This window comes from Daktulosphaira vitifoliae, unplaced genomic scaffold (genome assembly GCF_025091365.1).
Source record: "Daktulosphaira vitifoliae isolate Bord-2020 unplaced genomic scaffold, ASM2509136v1 Scaffold_1, whole genome shotgun sequence".
In the NCBI taxonomy this organism is placed as follows: Eukaryota; Metazoa; Arthropoda; class Insecta; order Hemiptera; family Phylloxeridae; genus Daktulosphaira; species Daktulosphaira vitifoliae.
Window position 1 is genome coordinate 37,022,274 of NW_026099572.1, and position 21,399 is coordinate 37,043,672.

The window sequence follows — 21,399 nt, forward strand, 5'->3', positions numbered from 1 at the left end:
AATTAGAGGACTCCTAACAAAGTTTTAGACAAATCATATACGGATCTTTACCCTGATTCATATTGTAAATACGAGTTTACATGTCTAAATAAATATATTTTTCTGAACTCTTTTTTAAGCTTTTTTAATTTATTTTTATTAAATCCATAATCAATACATTTTTTAAAGTTACTAATAATTACTAACTTAGATAAATTATTTATCTACACAATTATAGCTATTTTTATGACTTGTTGCATTAAAATAAATAAAAAACATTATTTTAGGCATTTTCTTAAATGTTAATTTTATTGCGTCGTGGTATCTTTAAAGAAACTAAATGTAACTTTAAATATTCATGTATAAAACATAAATTTACCAAAAATAAAATAGGCAAAAAATACTTAATTTATTAATTTTTTTAACCATTATTTATTTTAACTTTTCTTATAGATTTAGTAAAATGCAATTTGATTATTTTTAATTGATTTCAGATTAATAAATACATTACTTTGATAGATTTAGATTTTTTTTAGCTTCAATGCGAAGCAGAGAAGGTATTAAATTACCATCATGTGTTTATTTATTTATTTATTTTGTGTGTGTGTGTATATCTGTCACTACTTTGTCTTAGCTCTCGTAGCACCGATTTTTCTCAACGATACGTCAAAAGATCACAAATGGTAACTTTGTTATGCCTCGACCCCACTGTGAAACCATATTTTGGTCCCTATAACTTTTTAAAAATGTTATAATTACTCTACAATAGATATATTTTTTAAATATTAAACTATTTTTTTATTATACAAGATGACATGAGTATTAATTTTAACTTTTGATTATGTTTCGGAAAAATCAATACATAAGAAATACTTAAATTATTTTGATTACTAGTTATTTTTGATTATTTGATAGAAAAATATTTTTTCCCATGACCTGTATCACAATTTTTAGTTACAATTTAATTTTATCTGAATTTTTTGAAATGTTTGTTTTTTTATCATGTTACTGTACTTTCAAACTGTAAAATAATTAGTGACATAGTTTTTATGCTTAAGTAAGTCCTCAAAATAACAACTATATTATTATATTAATTAATAATACTAAAACAAGAGTTTAACCTAAAATCAGTGAAAATTTGATAATAGATCAAATCTCAACAATTATAAGACCAGGAATTATAATAAAATAAAAATGTTTTGATTATGAATATTGACACAGAAAGGTGTTATTATAACAAAATGTAATATTTACAAAAATTAAAATAAAATTTTCTGAAGTCAATATATAATTTTGTACTAAAAAAAAAAAAAAATAAATATTTAACACTATATTAAACGTAAATAAACAAATATGAAAACAACATAGCACACTCATACAATTCATTTAAAACAAATAATTAATTAACTAAAGATAATTTTCTCGTATTTTTAGTCGAACAAAAACGTAATCAATTAATTCACTAATATAAATATACAATAATCTAATAATTGTTCCTATTATAATTAAAACTAAATTAGATCTACATACATATCATATATTCGTATTTATGCATATCATACAGCAGGTAACTTATTTTATGTGATGTGAAAGTTTGTAAATTAAAAAAAATTTGTCGAATGATAATTATTTTAAAAGTTTGAAAATATCAAAACTAATAAGTAATAACGTATTACCAAAATTTTTGCGTACAGTCTTTCAAATAGAAGTTTTACATTTTTTATTCATATAATACAAAGATGATTTAATGAACACACAAAAAAAGATTACAACAGCATTTGTTTTATCTTAGAAATCAAAATAAATGCGACTAGTTAAGTTGCTGTTATAATATTTAGTGTCAATAACAACAATAACAATAAAAAATGATGTAGACTTTGATTAATATACTTAAAAATATATAATCCAAATTGTCTATTTCATTTTAATGATATTCATTAACATAAAAAACAATATATATATATATATATATATATTCTCAATAAAAAATTAGTTCACTCAAAAAATTAATTTATAAAAAAAATAATATTTTTTTAAATATTTATAAAAATAAAAATATTAACAATAGAAAAATATTTAAATTTTGTTTTTACTGTGATGTAATGTTTTCATATTATATTAAAAAAAGTAATTTACGTGATTTTATAATAGTAAAAAATATTGGTCTAATTTTAAAATGGCTAATAACAATTTATTTGCTAATAAATTTGTGTCACATAATAAAATAAACTATAAAAATAAAATTTTTTTTTGAAAATTTTAAACTCATTTGTAAATGACTGACGACTTCATGACTTCATGTGATAACACTTAAACAGATCTATCTCACGTTATGAATAAGGAACATGATAACTGGTAGGCTGCTTTTGTTAAAACTGTAAAAAAATTTTTTTTTAATAATTTTATCATAAAATTATTCAGAGTAATAACTGTCAAATCAATTTATTTACTATATTTTCATAAGATTAATTTATTACTAGTTAACTTCAATTTTCAGATTGGGTAAAGGAGAAAGTAGTATTTTTTATATTTCTACTAAGAACGTGATGTTTTTTTTTTTCGTGATCACCCATTCTATGATATACATTGGCAATCATGACTTAACACAAATGTCTATTAGCATGTAATACGTCCACGTCACAAATTTTACAGTAAAGCTTATTTTTTTCGAATTAAAGACAAAATAGTAAATTTATTAAAAATATTAATCAATATTCAACACAAGTTTTTTTTTATGTAATTATAGTAAGTTTTAACTAGTTCAAGGGACGAGCATTTTATAAAAAAAGATTTTACTATTAAAAATTGGAAATACCATTTAAAATTTATTAAAATAAATTATTTTATCAATTATTTAGTATAATTACACAATAATTATAAAGATATACAAGTTTATTACAACTGTTAAACCATTTAATCTTTCCGACCTACTTGTATTGTTCTGGAATACAATACAGTTAGGTATCCTTAAATTTTATGTTTAGAATATTACCATACTACTCATAAAATGAAATGATAATATTTAACATAGGACATTATAACCTTCTAAAACAAATTTAAATATGCAGTTATAGTATTTAATGTTTTGAGTGTTATTGTTTTAAATTACATACCTACTTATTATATTAACATATATATCTACATGATAATATTCTAGATAAATATAACTAATCAAATATGACATTACATAATCTATTTTATCGTTAGTAATATTATTAGTTTTAACATTCAGCTAGTCGCATTCATATTTTAAGTAAATTTTTAAGTTAAAACAATTATTGTTTGTAAAATATATGAATTGAAACCCACATACACACACGCACACACCCAAGTATAAATAGGAGAACGACAAATATCAGGTTAGGTTTTTCCTATACAATATACATAGTTAACTACTGTTATAAATGGTGAAACTAGAAAAAAGTCTGCGATGTTAGTTTCTAATTCGTTATGATATAATGTTCATCCGAATATTGTATACCTTTTGTCAAACTGCTGTTTCAGTTTTATCAGTTATAGGAGTTAGCTGGCTTAATTCTTCTTCATTTACTGGCAAGTGATGTTCATCGTCAAAATTAATACTACCAGCTTTGTACCAAACGATAACATCCACAAAAAAGGCACACAGCATTAGTACTCCAGTTATACCTATAACATGAATATTAATTGATAGACTTGTTGATTTTAAAAATTTTATTTATATTTATGTCTATAATAAAATACTTGAATTAATCTCTGGAACCAAAATTAATCGAAATCAGCATTATTTTTAATTTATTTAATATTTACTGAAATATAGTTTTTTGAATAATAATGGAACAATTTCATTTTTCTTTCATATTTTATACAAATAATTAAATTTATATATAACAATATTTTATTTCAATATGTTAACACGCTTATGGCATTTATTCATTTTTTATTTTAGTTTTAAAGTAAAAAAATGATCATATAAGCATATGATAAGGATCGTATAAGCATACGATATATAACACATACCGTGATAAAAGATTCGGAATAAGTCCGAATTGTAGAGTGTACATGCTCCAGGTTTACCGCATGTCATTTCCCATACCATACACGCAGAATCAACCACTGCACCGTATATAATAGGACAAGGCACATTTCCTAAAATAAAATTAAGTTTATGCTATAGTATTGTTATGGGTAAAATACCAAGAAATCTAATTTGTTAGGTTCGTAATAATACCAAAAAACTAACCGAAAAGACCGATTGCAAATTGTATGAGACCCAACGCCATCGCTTTATCTTGAGGATGCACACATCGAAGTATGAGTAACATACTACCCACTTCTGATGTAGAATGGATAAAGACAAACATTGAAAACAATGCAACGTACCAGAAACCTGTGTCGTCACACCCATTATCACAAAGACCTGGTACAGCTTCGTTCGCATTACCTTCCATACAGAGACAATCTACAAACTATTAACACATTACATCAATAACTGAATAATAGTTATTAAAAATATTAAAAATTGATTTTTATTTATAGAAATAAAACAAAACAAAAAAAATGATCAATTTTAAACTGCCTAAAGTAATTTCTTTCACTTCATACCCTTATTTTATGAACAAAATAATTGATAACTGCAATTTAAGTTTCTCCTTAATCTCATTAATGAGGAATCCTATACTAATGTGAACAAAATTTTAACTAACTTTATGAGAGTTCTTGTTGATACTGGTCAGGTTTTGGCATCCAGCATGACACGGTGAAAAATATGTTCGACCATCGTCACCGCATATTGGGCTAAATTTCTCTTGATCACACATGCATTGATTTGTACAATGAGATTCAAATTTGGCGACGTTCCTAAAAAAAAATTATAGTAGTTATAATTCTTAAAGTTTATGTTAACAAAAATACCAAAGTATTATCACTCACTGCTCATTGTAGTACAATCCTGAAAAATTATTCATCGGACATCCAAACAACATCAATATTCCCATACCTAAACAAAAATAATTACAACAATATTTTCTGTACTATTATTAATAAAATGAGGTTTTATATCTGTTTAATATTACCAATAGCATAAGCTACAGCTGTAAACGCAATCCAAGCAGCCACCGCTCTCGCATTAGGATTTTTCTTCAATATAAATACTCCAGATATAATGATTCCAATACCCATTACCATTATTCCGTAAATTCCTAAATTAATAAATTTGAGTTATAAAATAAATTTGTAGATTACGACTTTTATTAAAATGAATGCTAAATATAATTTACCAGTAACCATGTTGGCTGTATGAGCAGGAAATCGGAATTGCGATTCAAAATATTTTGGTAAAAATGTGTAAATACCAGCTATAGGTAATAAATGAAGAACACTGCTAGCAGTTCTGTACATAAGTATATCATTTTTTAGAAGTCTTTTAATAGCATTTGGGAAATCTTTTAGTCTTGGAGCTTTTGGAACTGCTTGACCATTGTTAGTGCAAACTTCGCCATTTGCTGGTTTTTTTATAGCAATTACCGCAACTTCATTAACAGCTGATGGTAATCGTTTTGGAAACGCGAACATGGGTAAAGAAGCCAAAAGTAATGACACTGATATACCGACTAAACCTAACCACCACGCTCCAACCCACCGAGGATCAGTCGGTAAAATATCTGGCTCCATCGATAAGTCAGCGTATAAACTAGTGCATAGAGCTCCCAACAAAAATCCAAATGATGGTCCTAGTATACGAACACCTATAGTTATAGAAAAATAAAGTGGTGATTCACGACTAGCTACATTGTCATCTATGAATGGTATTCCTAAAGTGTAAACCGCAGTCTGTCCCATTCCTACGACCAGAAGACTGACAAAAAATATAGTTAATACAATTTGTGTATTTTTTGATTGGGTTTCTTGTTGACTTAGAACCGACTTATGACAAACTTCTCGTTGATCAGAAACACCAAATCCTTTTTCAGGCTTAACACATACATTAGGTAAGATAGCAGTAAAGTTACCATCAACTGGTCCATCATACTTTGTTACCAATTGATGATGTCCGAATAAAAAATGAGGTATCGAACATGAAAACGCTGCAACAGCAAACAATACCATACCGCAAGCTATCCAACGAGGCCTATGTCCTTGACCACCATAATAAGTCAACAATAATGATGATCCAATTTGTCCGATCTCTGTAGCACTCATTACTATACCAGTTGTCTTGCTTTGTAACTGAAATAGTTTTTCCAGGGTGGTGATTACACTTACAAAGTATGTATAAAACATACCTTGAAGTACCCATCCTATACAAAACATAGCTAAAAATGCTTGCTTTGATGCAAATATCTGCATCCATTTTGGTTTACATAGTCCAATGCCACATTGTATATCTCCATTATCATCATCACTGATAACCACTGCTGGTAAATTGGCATTAGTTTCTTGATTCGCTTCTTCTGTCTTTTCTTCGGTTCCATTAAAAGCAGCCATCATTAAGTTCGTGTTGATTAATTTTCTTTGGATCCTAAAACATAATTTTAACAAATGTATTTTAAAAATGAAACTAATAATCAATCATTATTTCAAAAATAGATTATTTTTTATTATCTCTTATTAATGGGTATAATATAGTTCTTAGAATATGTATATATGGCATCAAACTATTTTGTTCAGGACAAGTGAGATTATAAAAACGCGTACAATGAACTCTCCCTTTTATGAATCAATTAAGTAACCCCTGGGGCTTCCTTGTAAAAACGTAGTCAAGGTTACTGAAAATATACGTCATGGGTACAGTAATGAATACGACAATATTAGTACTTTTCGCACCGAAAGTGACACAATATGGGTCCAGTCGGAGTACAATGTAGTCATGACCTTGGCATGACAAAAGGATGACAGACTACCCGGGAAACCTGCTCAGACGATTGAATCTTACATACTCATGAATGCAAGTATATATTTTTTGCTAATATTAGTAGTCAAACGAATATAACTTAAATTCGTAACTATTGCTCACTTAAATACTTTACTTGAATTTTTTTTTAATTTAAATTTTTTTCTTACAATAAAAACAGACATTATCTAAATGAAAACAAATTCTAAGTGTGAAAATAAAACAAGGTACTATTAAAGAGAATACAGATCATCCTGGTGTTTAGATACATTTATACTGATTGATTGGCTAGAATCGATACGGCACATTCCTTTTATTTCTCATACCTATGTGTGGAAGCTATTGTTTAAAAATTTCTATACGTGCATACTGCAAAATCATACGGATACATTATCAATTCATTAATATTGTGCCAATGCTCTTTTAAAAAAATTATATTCATTGTATGAATTTATTGTGCTTGTCGATGCATTCATTTTATTACTGTCTTTCATGGACTACAAACATTATTGAGAATTATGAAAGTAAAAATGTTCAACCAGATTATTTATAGGAAAACTTTTACCTATTTTGTATATGGTTTAAAAAATTTACACATTTTTTTTTTATTAATTTATGTTCATAAAAATTTGCATTAATAAAATATTTTGCAAATAAACAGTAACGAACAACAAAATCAAATTAGTAAAATTATAAATTATAAAATTATACGTATATAGGGAGTACAGTAGAACTACGATTAACCGTCACTCGTTAATCCGTCATCAAACATTTAAAGACATGTCGTCCAAATATAATCAGTGTTAGGTCAACTATCCATTAGGCCTATATTTTATGACTCTACGCTAATTACGGTTTGAATATGTCTTTAAACTTTGATAACAGATAAACGAGAGACGTTTAATCAAAGTTCCACGAAAGATATGTCAGTAAATTAACAAATTTTAATTTTGAAATTAATATTAAATAAAAATATTAATGTTTCCATTTTATTTTCAAATAGATCAATTACATGCATAATATATTTTATTGTTATGAATTGAGTATTGTTGATGCTGTTATTCACGCCAAGTGATTTTTTATCATTTTAATTGACATATATAATGAATACATAATCAGTCTACTATTTTAATTATTGATGCATTTATGCAAAACTAACCGAAATAAATCAAATGTGCTTTATATTGTAATATTGAGTGCATTCGATACATGGCGAATTCAATTAATTGTATTTTCGCATGATTCATGTCATGCGTACCGAATCACTTAAGCCAATTGATGAGGTGCGTACAGTTATAATAAATAAAAAAGTTCAACTACTTGTATTAACACCAACAATTGAATAACTAAAGAAAGTCCTTGCTGTTTAATATAAAGTACTTTGTTTGTGTTAAGTTGTGTAACTGTCATGTAAATAACACTTAAACTAAATAAAATTACGAATGACGATTATCTCAAAACATAGACATTATTTCTTTTAAAACTGTATTCACCAAATAATACAGTAAATTTTTATTTATAATCAGTCAAAAAATATTCCTTGAAATTTGTTTACAAGGTTTATAAATAAATAAAAACTTTTAGATATACTCCTTATTAGCATTCAAATAAATAATAAAATATTATAAGAGATACTATTGTATCTATAATATTTTATTGTTATTACGGAGGTGGATGATAAGGCATCATATCCTCCCAAAGAAAAAAATAATAACATGGCATAGATACAATTATTTTCGTTAGGAGAGTGAGTGAAAAATTATCATATATACAGAATGATTTGATGAACTATGAATCATGCAATATCTTTAAAAGTACAAAACATTATAATTTTTTCTACGTTAAAAAAAGTTGTTACATTCTTCCTGAAAATTTTATCAATTTCAGTTTTTTAAGTGGAAACATATATGTTTAATTAACTTACCAACTCAAATTCGATCTATCAAAGATAATTACTGATCAATAACAACTTTTGGACCACTACTTTGAAAGTTATTAACTCTTTAATATAAAGACTAGAAAGGACAATAAAAACATATGTTATGTTTCCATTTAAAAAATGTAAGTTGAAATGATTTTAAGAGGAGATAAGACCAAATTGTTTTCTGTAAATTATAAAACGTAGAATACTATGAACATCTAAAAAAAAACAATTATAATATGTTTTACTAAAGATATTGCGTGAGCCATAATTAAACTATTATCATTTAAATACCCCAGGACAAAACCTAGAATGAAAAATAAAATTGTTTATATTATTCAAAATAAAGATAGTAATATAAAAACATAAAAAAAGAGTTAGATAAAAATAAATAAATGTTATGCTTTATTACAATGTAATATAACCTTCACTTCAGCTTAGAAGTTAATTCAAAGGAATAAATTCAAAGTCTGTCTTAATTGATCGTGATCATTAAAATTACTTTTAATGTCAAGGTATATTTTTTTATAATAACTTCAATTTTTATTGTATTTCATAATAATGATTAATAATAAGATCATTCAGAAAAAAATTGTAGAATTGCAAAAATATGAAAGTATAAACATAATAAGAATTTGCTTTACATCCATTTTCATTATTGAAATGAAAATAAATAGTCTAGACCACTGCACGACTCGTTTATTTTAAGTAACAAATCGAAATTTTTACCATTTAAGTGTTCGTTTACTTAAAAGGCTTATACTAACTAACCAATAGCCACAACCCACACACCACTAACGCGTCGTCACCACTGCCGGTTTCTTCTGCTTTCGCTGAACGTACACATTTTCCCTTCTTATAGGTAAGCTCAAGAAAGAACATAAATGATGGCGAAAAATAAATGCACTTTCGCATTCAGTTAATACACATTAGGGATCTTAGATTTTTTTACATAACATGTTGGTTAAGTAAAAAATTCTTGATCAGGGGCCAAATATATACCTTTGATATTAAACTTACAATAACAAACAAGAATAAAGATGAAGTAAGTTATTGAATGTTAATTATTATGATTGTATTGTAAATTTTTCACGTCAACTACAAAGAACAATAATTATTTATCATTGATGAATCAATCTACTAGGAGAATTCTTAGATATATCAAAAATTAGGATAACTTCGTCCTATAATACATGACATAGTTGATCTCATTTTATAAATTATCTGTATAATTTTTGTCCACATTGATATAACTACTGGTTATAAAAAGAAATATAATAATCAGATAATTTTCTTATAAAATCTTTTAATGGCAACAAAAATATAAATACTTGCTTATTACCTTATCATAGTTAGGAACTAGTTGCGTACGTAATAATTTATCTAATATATATAGTCTTATTTGTACAAATTAATTCACTCACATAGTAGTTCATTTTTGACAAGTACACAAATAACCTAAAAAATAGTGCGATAATCGTAATACTCGCAGGAAAAAAAATAAAGAATTTATCAGGTGTAAGATTTAGAGCTGTTAAAGTTTAGTTTAATTGATTTACAAACTCTTACGATAGTGATTCTTCATTGTCATAATTCAATAAGTGTTTTAAATTTACGTTAAATAAGATTCATTCATTTTTGTTTTTTGGTTAATCTTCTAAGTAACTCTAGCTTACGTATTGTATGAGACCTAATTTCTAATCATTCCTTCAATGATTTAGTTATTGTATTAATTATGAACTAGATAAAAAAACTTCATGTATTCCGTGATTAAAAACTTAGATTTACGACAAAAAAAATTATTTAATATTTTATACAGTTATTTATCTTTATTACACACAAAAGTTGAATTTCTATTCATTTACAAATGTAAACAATACATTTTTTTAAGATTAATTTTATATCGTATTGAAATAGTCTTATTAAAAACTACCCCTATCAGGTAGTCAGTATTTTAGTCAGATGGTAGACAAGAATTATGACTCATGACATGGACATGCTTAGCATGATCATAAAAAGGGTCAAACCAATCGTTTCATATATGCGTGCACTGTGCACCTACATTGTACATGTTTTGTATACTCAATTTTTTATTATTTTCTTTTAAAATATAACGACCGTTTGTTAACATGGATTATTTCTCCTCTTTTTAACTACTAGTAATGAGAATAGGTGTGGTGAATCAAGAACGACAACAACGTCTTGTCGACTACGGCGGTGAATTCCTATTACGACTATGCATTCATGCACTTTGAGATGACACAGAACGTATACGTTACCAAACTGTACTACCTTCGGTGTTATGAGGTAAAAAAGATCTACAGAAACAAGTTTTATTGTGCATTAAAAATGTATTAAATAACTAATAGCGACGTGAACTCAGTGTCGTCTTGAATTAGTTCTTAGAAGCAAAAAATGTTTATTAAATTATTTTTTATTTTACAATATTATAATCATATACAACTTGCAGTATCAAACATTAATAAGATAATAAATACAATCTCTTATATTTGAATATTATTTTTAATGTTTTTATACATTCATCTGAATAAAAGAAAAAGCAAAAAATGTTTCTTTAACAACGAAGCATAACTAAAATAAAATGACAAAATAAATGTTCTTCTGCTTGTATCAATTTTTTTATAGTCTCTCCAAGAAAAAAATTCTGAATTTAATATCATTGCTGTAAAGAATCCCTGAACGTCAATTAAGAGCGGCCTAAAAGACAACTTTTCATCACACCCTATTATAGGCATTGGTATAGTTATTTACTCATAAGTAATAGTGATATTGTTGGTTAATTTTTTTTTAATTAATTCTAATTAATTATAAATTAATCAAAAACATAATATTGGCAATATTTATCGAACAACAAAAAAGCTAATTTTTGTAAAATCCGTTATATAGTTATTATATTACATTGCTCAAGTAAAATTTTATTGCATCATGAGATCTACAAGTAATAAGAATTTAGTATTAAATACCCAGACTCAAAATTTTAAAAGACTTTTAAGTAGGCCTTCAAATAATATCACCAAAGATATTTTTGCTGCCCCTGACTGCCCTAGCATAATTGAAATAGTTCAATTAAAACTGGTACTTATTAGGCAAAATAGTAGTTAACTTATTTAGAATCTAAAACTAAGTATATATAATGCATAAGTATTATATAAATAGATACCAATAACGTCTTAGGGTATAATTTAAGGAAGGGAAATGTGTTCCCTGTCAAAAAGAGATTAAGAATATAATACAATCCTAAGTTTTTGTTAAAAAAACTTATAAGTGAAAATGTTACGTATAACTTTTCTATTGTTGGAAAAAAATGAATCTAAAGCAAATTATACTGACGTAGTTTAAAAATTTATGGACCATAAAACAATTGAGTACAACCATTTTTATACGGTAATACGAACATTTAAATAATGATTCATTGTTAAAAACGTAATGTATAGCTGATTTGGTTCTTAACGTTTTCCCACAGCTTACCAACCTTATCTTACACTACAAAAGCCAATGAACTTTACTACTTAATTAAACACGTATCTTGATAATTTACCATGCGATTAAATGTGATTAATTTACTTAAAAGTGAGTAAACGTTGAACCTATTATATTTCCGGATTATTTTCAAATGTTAAATTTATAAAGGTCTACTGTTTGACCAAAAGTTGTTATTTTGAATCTCTACTATGTAAAGATAAAATTTCAGAAAAAATATACTTGATGATAAAATAATTATTTTGATTCATTCATTATTATAAAAATTATGAGATTTAAGTGCAATGTCTTCAAGTACACAAAATTTTTGATCATTTGACGTATCGTTGATAAAAATCAAGAAAGCTATGCGAGTTGTGATAAAACGACGACAGACATAAAAAAAAATAATAAACACATCATAGTCAAATTAATACCATCTCAGCTTTGCATCGAAGCTAAAATAATTGGCTTAATTCTCTTCTTTATTTACTATGAATATAAATTGTATTATACATCCGTCATAAATGATCACCAAAAAACCGCTACTACGTTTATCTACTGATAATATAACTTCAACTAAATTACATATGGCTATAAATTAATAGCAATAAATATTCTATTGTTACTTGAAAACTATTCTGCGTTTACTTTCAATTTGGTTTTGACTACAATTATAGTATAATATATTTAGTACACCGTTCTTTAGCATTTAGCGTGTTAATACAATCATTTCGAAGGTCAATATATTCCAGCTATGCGTGGAGCACCAACAATTATTTTTTAAGCGAATCGCCATCAAGATTCATGAATTTTTAAAACGTAAAATTTAATATTTTTAAACATTACTCTTATTTTCTGATGTAAAAACTAACCTAGCCTAAGGTAAAATGAAGTAAATATAAACCATTAGGATAATTGTAAATTATCTTTTTTTCTTAAAACATTTAGCAGAATATTTATTTTCGATTAAAAACTTCTGGTCCTTATATGTGTTTCTATCATATAAATATAGTTCTAAATAAAAACATGTGCATTTATCTAAAAAAATGTATTTATGATTACTCCACTTTACCATATTACTCGAAGATCAATTATTAACTGAAACACTTAGATTTGTTTAAATGAAAAATTGTTTAAAATTTGACGTTCTTAAGTGAATAATATAATTTTAAATACATTTTCAAAACAAAAATCTCTAAAGAACTTCATTGATAGTAAGTAGCTAGCTGAAATAAAAATAAAAATATTTATTATTTCAGTAAATTGGGCAATATTTTTAATTAAAAGTAAATGTAGTAACTAATCATATTTTAATAACGTGTTGAATTTAAAAAAATCCTCTTAAGAAGAAAAGACAAAACTTAGTTTTCAGTTACCATATCTTATTAATCTAACTCAATATATTGACCTTATCAAAATAAATCATGGACATAGACATTAGAGGGTCTACCTCTTGATCACCACCCTATTAAACTAACACTGAAAAGAAAATTATTTGATATAGTAAAAATCAATTTAGTTCTCTACGTCTCACTGTTATTTTGATCTTATTAGATATTTAAATAACAAATATTTCAATTATGCATATTTTAATTCTGGCTACTTTACATAATTTTGGAATCCCTTTAGTTAAGAAATATTCAGTAAATAATTTATTTTAATTATAAAACGAATTGAAATACGCTCACGTATTTATTTCTTAAATAAGTTAAAAAATTTATCTAAAAAAATTTCTTTAACATACTGTAAAATATACAGTTACATTATATTATTATATTATTAAATTAAACATAGCTAATTCAGTCAAAATTTATTGTCATTTCACATAATCCGTTGAAATCTACTTAAAGAAAAAATAAATATGAATAAAATAACCCGTTAGAAAAAATAAAAGAGTACAAGAGTAACAGCAAAAAATTTTTGTTATTTTATCAATGTGACTAATAAATTTATTAATCAGACTCGCATGTTATTCATACGCGATGTAGATTTTAAATATTATGTAAATTTTACAAATACAATTTTTTTAGTTTTTTTGCCATTTTTATGCGAAAAAATCAAATTCAGATTTTTTATTTTGAAGGGTTATTTCTCATTGTATTTTATTATACAAGCGTAGAACTTAGACAGATTTTGCTACATTGATTTTGTATTTACCCAAATACATACAAAATTAGTATAAGCGGATAAATTCAATGAATTTATAAAAAAATCCCGTTATTGATGTATAAAATTATCTTACATAACAAGATTTCGTATTATCAAAAAGCAACACATAAATAATCTTGTCATGAAACTTTCCTTCATTTTAAAATATTTTCCTTAATGCTTTGCTGTTATATAACATGACAACTTGCAGAAAAATAACCGAATTATTATTTATAAATAAAATATGAAGAGTTCAAAATACGCTAAATAATTATTGATCAAATAAAATAGAACGGTGAAAAATTTTAAATTAAAATATTGTTACACTAATTTGATCCGAAGAGGTTATATGTTATTTTTCTAATATTAAACATTTATTTCAACAAACTGGAAATGAACTGACTAATGAGTTAAAAATAAGTCAAACTAAATTTTGAGTGATGAACAAATACATTTTGAGTAAAATCAATGTTAAACAACTTCCAAGGTAAAACTTATTGTTAGCAGACCAACAAAATGATGTCGTTTTATAAATATACTTTAATGCAAAAAAAATATCTTTAATTAGTTTTAAATTGGAAACATTTCATAACGATCTATTATTTGTATTATATTTGTAACAGGTACGACAACTAAAACAATTTTTAGAAATACCCAGTAAAAGGTTATTTTGACAGTAGTTAAATAATTATTATACTATTTTACTCTAAGTTCTTTGTTCATCTTTTAATTCCATAGCATTTGTACAATATTTAATTTAACCATAAACATCAGCGAAATATGATTTATCAACAGACGTATAACACGTAATTAAAAAGAAATTATCCCATCTACAGAAACAAGAACAATATAAATAAGTACTGCCTATGATTGAATAATCCGGACTAAAGTACAATTCTCAATACTTAGCAGATAAAAGATGTCTTGTTTATAGATTTATCATAATGTTGTAATTTAAAATATAGATATACTCAAATATGATTAGTTTTATTACTGAATGGTTATAATGTCGGCAATCTAACAATAAATATTTAGTTTATATTGAATATAAAGTAAATATTTACCGTTGGGTTTAAATAACGAACATCAATGTTTTTAGCTGAAATTATATAATTCGTCACACCACGAGTAATTATCAATCTTGATAAGGTGATTCAAATTACTTAACTCAATATATTTTTCACAGGCTTGTCAATCATAACAATGATAAATTACTCTGGCAACGGCACACTAAAAATCAACGTGTACTAAAGGGCATAGATCAATTTGCACATCGTAAAACACTAACTTAATTTATTACGAGTACAAATGTACACTGGTGCAATTTATTTGTTATTGAACGCACTACAAAGTCTTTAAAATTTGAGTGTTCATTTCCGTCACCACCTCAACAATTACACCATTTATTTTTATTATTTTGAACACATAAAAAATTTAACTACTTGTCATACACCAAATGGGGCGACCTTAATTTTCCAAACCATCTACAAGTAACACTATGCCTCAGTGCATAAAACGGGTCAATGAAACAATAACACATTATTTATTAGAAACGTTTTACAGAATAGGCCCCCTCAACATAAAACACAGTAGCCCAAATGATATATGATTTGTTATTGTGTGTTTGAATAACACAGGTGACAGGTTATAAGCTAACAAGTAGCTGTAACTACAAGTATCATGCAACTAAGGGTTTTTTTAATAATACTATACCCGTGAAAATTTACCGCTGCTATAAAGGAACTCTAAAGTGTATCATATAAGTCTTATTCTGTTTTGTAATCAGCTGCTATTTTGTAGACCTTCTACAGCTGCTGTTTATAAAATTATATATTATTTGTTACTTCACTGTATAATGATATTCCAAGATGCGTTATTGTCTTTGGCCTGTGCGACTATTTATACAAATGAAAACAAATTACGTAGAATTTTTCGGATGTGCCCATTATAAGTAAATTATAAAAAAAACAATTACAGACTGTATTCTACGGTCAAAAGCAAAATAACAGGTGGCAAATAAGGACTGCGTAAAATATGAATCATTAAGATAATTTTTATTCATTATCTAGTACGTTGGAAATTTCTCTCTTTCGGCTTAATTTTTTACCTAATTTAATTGAGATTATTCATTTAGTCATATTAAAATTGTTTTCAAAAGTAATATACATAGTGTTTACAAGAGGTAAACAAAAAATTGTGTTAGGGCAACTAACAACGAGTGGGTAGTATAACTAATTCTTAAAATTCAGCCTACAACTATAAGTTATTCCAGATTTATGAATTTTTACTAGCTGTACTATGTTTAAATCTACATATTTTTACAAATATTAAGATTACAGACACCATAAAATAAATATTTCATAAGACTATTATAAATATTTATTTTATGAATTGTCAAGTCATACCTCATTATAATTTTTAAAAAGGTCTCCGAAGTATTATTTTGAGACAAAATCGAATAATTATAGTACGTATCCGTCAAAATATTATTTATTTATTATCAATATCAAGTAAAATGTAAATGATTTTTTAAATGAATTCAATAAATTTGAGAAATTAATTTTTATTTAGTAAATAAAAAATTAACTAAGCTATCAATTAAATTTGTGTGCATAATATTACTCCTTATACCTAAATTACTCTAAACTTTTTAAGTTAATGTTTTTTTTTACAACTTGTATCATATCGAAGAAAAACTTTTTATAAAAAAAAAATATGTAACAATAATAAATCAAATTGAAAATTTATATTAATAAAAGTCGTGTGTTGACTATTATTCAATTTAGCTAACTAATTCAAGCGATTTCTTAAAATAATATTCAGCAAAAAGTACTATAAGGCAAAAATATCGAAGTGATTTATGACACATATCTTATACAGATTCGGAATTTTCGTATTTTCATTAGAAACACTTTGAAAAATCATTTAGATTACACCTTACTTTGAATCGTGAATGGCTTTATCTTTTGTTATAAAGGCAAAAATGACTTTCTTGTTAACTAAATTATAGGTCGGTTTGTGTAATAAATTATAAGTGATTTATTTGAGACCTGTCGATACTAATGAACAAAGTGTCCTAAAGCTAAACTCAATATGTCAATATACTTTCAAGAATTGATTTATTCGTTTTATTTAATAATTATAATAAGGAAATATCTGTATACATTTATCTCGTACATTAAACACTTAAAGATAAAATTTAAATGCAATCATAAACTACACGTAAATTATTTTTTACAAACTGTGTCTTATTAAATTTATTTTTGTGTCAAAATTTTAAATTATTAATTAATTCTGATTTTAATTTAAATTCTGAACAAACTATGTAATTTTAAAGAAACATCGAGCTTCCTTAACAAAGATCACTTATTATAAAATAACTCAAAATTTTTAATTATAACAAAGATATTCTAAACGATCAAGAGCACCAATACAATTCACTTAAATGAATTTTCAAAAAAGATCAGAAGAGAAATTATTTACCATTATTATGGCTGTAGCTGATAAATGACTTCTCTGAAACTTAATTAAGAATGTAAAGTGAATTCTTATTTAAGCCTGTTCTTTTGGGGTACAGAAATGATATAAATATTAAAAAATATATTAATTATTTATAATTTATAGTAGGTATTCACCATAATATTCAAAGATTAAAATCAATAATCATAAAAAAAATATTTTCTATGGTAAAAGTACAAATTATCTATAATTAATACTAAGTTGCTGTATTAATTAACTATAACTAGATCAAAGTAAATCGCATGAAAGAACATAGCATAGTTTTTTTATAAGTCATTATTTAAATAGACCAAGTTAAAATATCTATTATGATTAAAAGTGATTTGGATTCAAATATTTGTGACTTTTAAAAAAATGGAAATTTTTTATGTGCACGACCACACTAAGTATAAAATGTAGTAATAATAATGAAATACTACTAAATAAAACTCTACTAAATTACAGCGAAGATTTTTCAAATAGGTAAACAGTAAAAAATTAGACTTTGTTTCTATTTTCTTGTGTAATTATTTATTAATTGTAAACACTGACCGTGAAAGTCTCGAAATTTTTAGAGTAATAATATTTTATCAATTAATGTCAATAATTATTTTAAGTGTAACCGTTTCATGAGAGAATATTTCATTATTTAACATTCTTTTCACCATTAGCGATAATACTCATTACACTTAATTTTAAAAACGTTATCTTATCGAAAATTTACATTTACACATAAACTGCATAATATTATGGTGTTGATCTCCGAACATTTACATTTAGTAACTATTAGTTTTGTATACACTTATGAAGGCTTCAAGGAATAAAACAAAAGAAAGTATCGCTGCTGTCATCCTTTATTTCCTGTAGTAAAAAATATTTGCTATCACAGATATTCTTTAAATTGAATAATCGTACTAATTCAGTATAAAGCTAAGATAATTATTATAGTTATGAACATAAGAGAGTTCAACGTTTTTTTATGATATTTATTTTATAACTTTTTATAAAATTCTTTAATGGAAAAACGATAATCTTATTATTTTATTAAAAATAAAATACATTTAAAATATACATATTAATTGAAAAAGTAAACATTTTTTTCTTTTGGTTTTGTAATTTATGCCGATTTTCAGAGTCGCTTAATTTACAGTGTATCATATTTTGAACTATTAATTTAAATTTTAGAAGTTGTTTATTCATCACTTTTACATAGGAAATCTTTATAAATTGTATCAATTCTTGCCGATAGTTTTTACATTAACATATCTATAACTCATTATTTTTATTACCTCATAATTAACTAACATTTTACCAAATGTTAAATTGTTTGTTTGCTGAATCACGTATCAACAATGTAATCGATTTCAATTTTGAAGGCTAAAACAGTTTTGAGTTTTAATTCCAACGATATTAAAATATTTTCAAATTATATTATTATTCTGTATTATAAATATATTAGTAGTAATAATAAATAAACAATTAACAAGGGGAAAGTCGCAAGTGAGAACTACTAACCAGCACAACATCACACGATGATGGTAAACAACCTAGTTATGTTGCAGGTGTCCTAGGAAAACGTTTCAAGCAATCGATTTTTATTTATTAAAATTGAATTTAAGACGCCAAATGATCGATTTACACTAATGTACAAACACCCACCGAGTAGTTTTGCTAAAATAACAGATAAAATTTCACGTTTTTATTATTTTGTGTCAAAACAAATTTCATAGATAGACATTCTTATTATTATTCTATCACTATATCGCGAATAAAAAAAAACTTTTAATATCAGTACTCCAAGTGACCAAACACAGTTAATAACTATCGTCAAAGTTAAAATTTTGGTAATTTCAATTTCTTATTAAACAGAATCCAACTTTTTTCAACGCACGTCGTGGACACTTAAAATGATTGCCTCATACGATCAAATACAAATATCACAAATAAAAATTCAATACAATACACCGAGTTTGAGAATTAAAATTAAGATCGTTGTACAACCTATCTGGCCTCAGCCTTTCAGCATCCAAATATGAGATAAGAAACCCCCTGCCCACCCTACCCTACCAAGTGGCTTCTACGATGTCTATGCGTACAAATATACACATATATATATATATATATATTGAAATATTGTGTGTGCTGTTTATATATATGTATGTATATAATTGATTTAACGTCCGACAAGGACTCGAGTGCTAAAACAAATGAAATAGTTGACATTCGGATACATTGTTAATGAGAAGATATTCGAAAGCACACGACGTATCAAAGACAATTAGATGCGACACAGTGACTCAATATTAAATGGCATACTCTGTTAAACAGCGAACGAGGGTAAAAAAAACAGGGGTTATTGCTCTCTGAATGAAAGCATTTGGGGGAACGTGTGGGCCAGCATTGAATTGTGACGGTAATGCGCAACGATGTAAGCGGGAAAATATCGTAAGACAGGTTTTCTCCAGACAACAATCCCTTTTTATTACGACATAACACCGTCCAGTCGCTGCGACTATTCAATAATGTTTACATTTCATAGTTTTTTTAACGACACCGCCAAGATCAGTCCGGATGTGAACAGCGCGGTAGACCGCTTGCGGATACTACACGAAAGCTCGTCCCCACGTGCGGAGTGTATACGCCGGCGTGCGGTAACGGTCGTCGATTCAGTCAAAAATAAAATGCCGATCGACTATACTGGTGTTACGCGGTCTCCTACCGAACAGTACTACAACGATAATGCGCTAGTCCGTCTCTACGAGATTCTCCGGGCCGGTGTGGAATTCACTATCAGAATCGCTACCGGATTCCATAGTCATTATTGGCGCGTGTTGCTCTACACCAGTTCACATTACAATTGCAGTTACTAACCTGATGTACTCTTAGTAGTTATAGGCATCGTCCTTTGAGCCGCTGCTTCGATTTCAGCTAACCGCCACTTGTCGCCATCAGTCGTAGATCGCCGTCGTAGACGCAGTAGTGTTAATCTGCGCGCGATTGGTCCTTCGGTGGCGATCGTACGGTGACCAGCACAGCAAACAGACCGCAGGCATTAGAAACGACACCGGGTCTGACTTGAAACGACACAGTGAAAGTGAATCCGATTATTTGTGCGTCCGCAGTACGTTTAAAATATTTCAAATGATTGTTAAAAGCGAGAAGTTTTCGGCGTATTTTTTTTATTTTATCCGCGGAGGTAGTTATGTGGCAATTATTATTATTGTTAGTACTTCAGTGGCGGCGCACGAGCAGAAACAATGAATGAGTGCCGACGACTACTCTATTATGATGTCGTGTTATTATAATACTTACTACTACGTCTATACTGCGCACCGGTCGAGTACGAGAAGAGCATGCGCGCGTGCGTCGAGAAGAAGCCGAACCGACCGAAGCACTGCCGGTGCTGCCGTCGCTACTGCCTGTCGTGGGTCTGTGGCGCGCCGCGCGTGTGTTGTGGCCGGTGTGTAGAGTGTGCAAGTGTGTGAGCTGCTGGCTGGCA

General features: G+C 26.9%; 1 protein-coding gene across 1 annotated transcript; it reads right to left on the reverse strand.

Moving 5' to 3' along the window:
- Positions 1 to 1,294: 1,294 nt before the first annotated feature.
- On the reverse strand, positions 1,295 to 21,319 carry LOC126903991 (solute carrier organic anion transporter family member 74D). Its single transcript, XM_050682609.1, has 9 exons — positions 20,772 to 21,319; positions 5,238 to 6,478; positions 5,034 to 5,159; positions 4,891 to 4,957; positions 4,665 to 4,818; positions 4,202 to 4,427; positions 3,979 to 4,107; positions 3,461 to 3,627; positions 1,295 to 2,354 (listed from the first exon to the last, which is right to left on the reverse strand). The coding sequence occupies exons 2-8, from the start codon at positions 6,445 to 6,447 to the stop codon at positions 3,467 to 3,469; spliced, it is 2,073 nt and encodes a 690-aa protein (XP_050538566.1). The 5' UTR covers positions 6,448 to 6,478; positions 20,772 to 21,319; the 3' UTR covers positions 1,295 to 2,354; positions 3,461 to 3,466.
- Positions 21,320 to 21,399: the final 80 nt, after the last annotated feature.

What these genes read in the sequence shown, in the direction of transcription:
- LOC126903991 (XM_050682609.1), bottom strand. Translation starts at nt 6,447, where the DNA reads ATGATGGCTGCTTTTAATGGAACCGAAGAAAAGACAGAAGAAGCGAAT. An exon ending in TACAGCCAACATGGTTACTG is followed by an intron (nt 5,160 to 5,237) that starts GTAAATTATATT and finishes TTATTAATTTAG; the next exon opens with GAATTTACGGAATAATGGTA. An exon ending in GGATTGTACTACAATGAGCA is followed by an intron (nt 4,819 to 4,890) that starts GTGAGTGATAAT and finishes ATTTTTTTTTAG; the next exon opens with GAACGTCGCCAAATTTGAAT.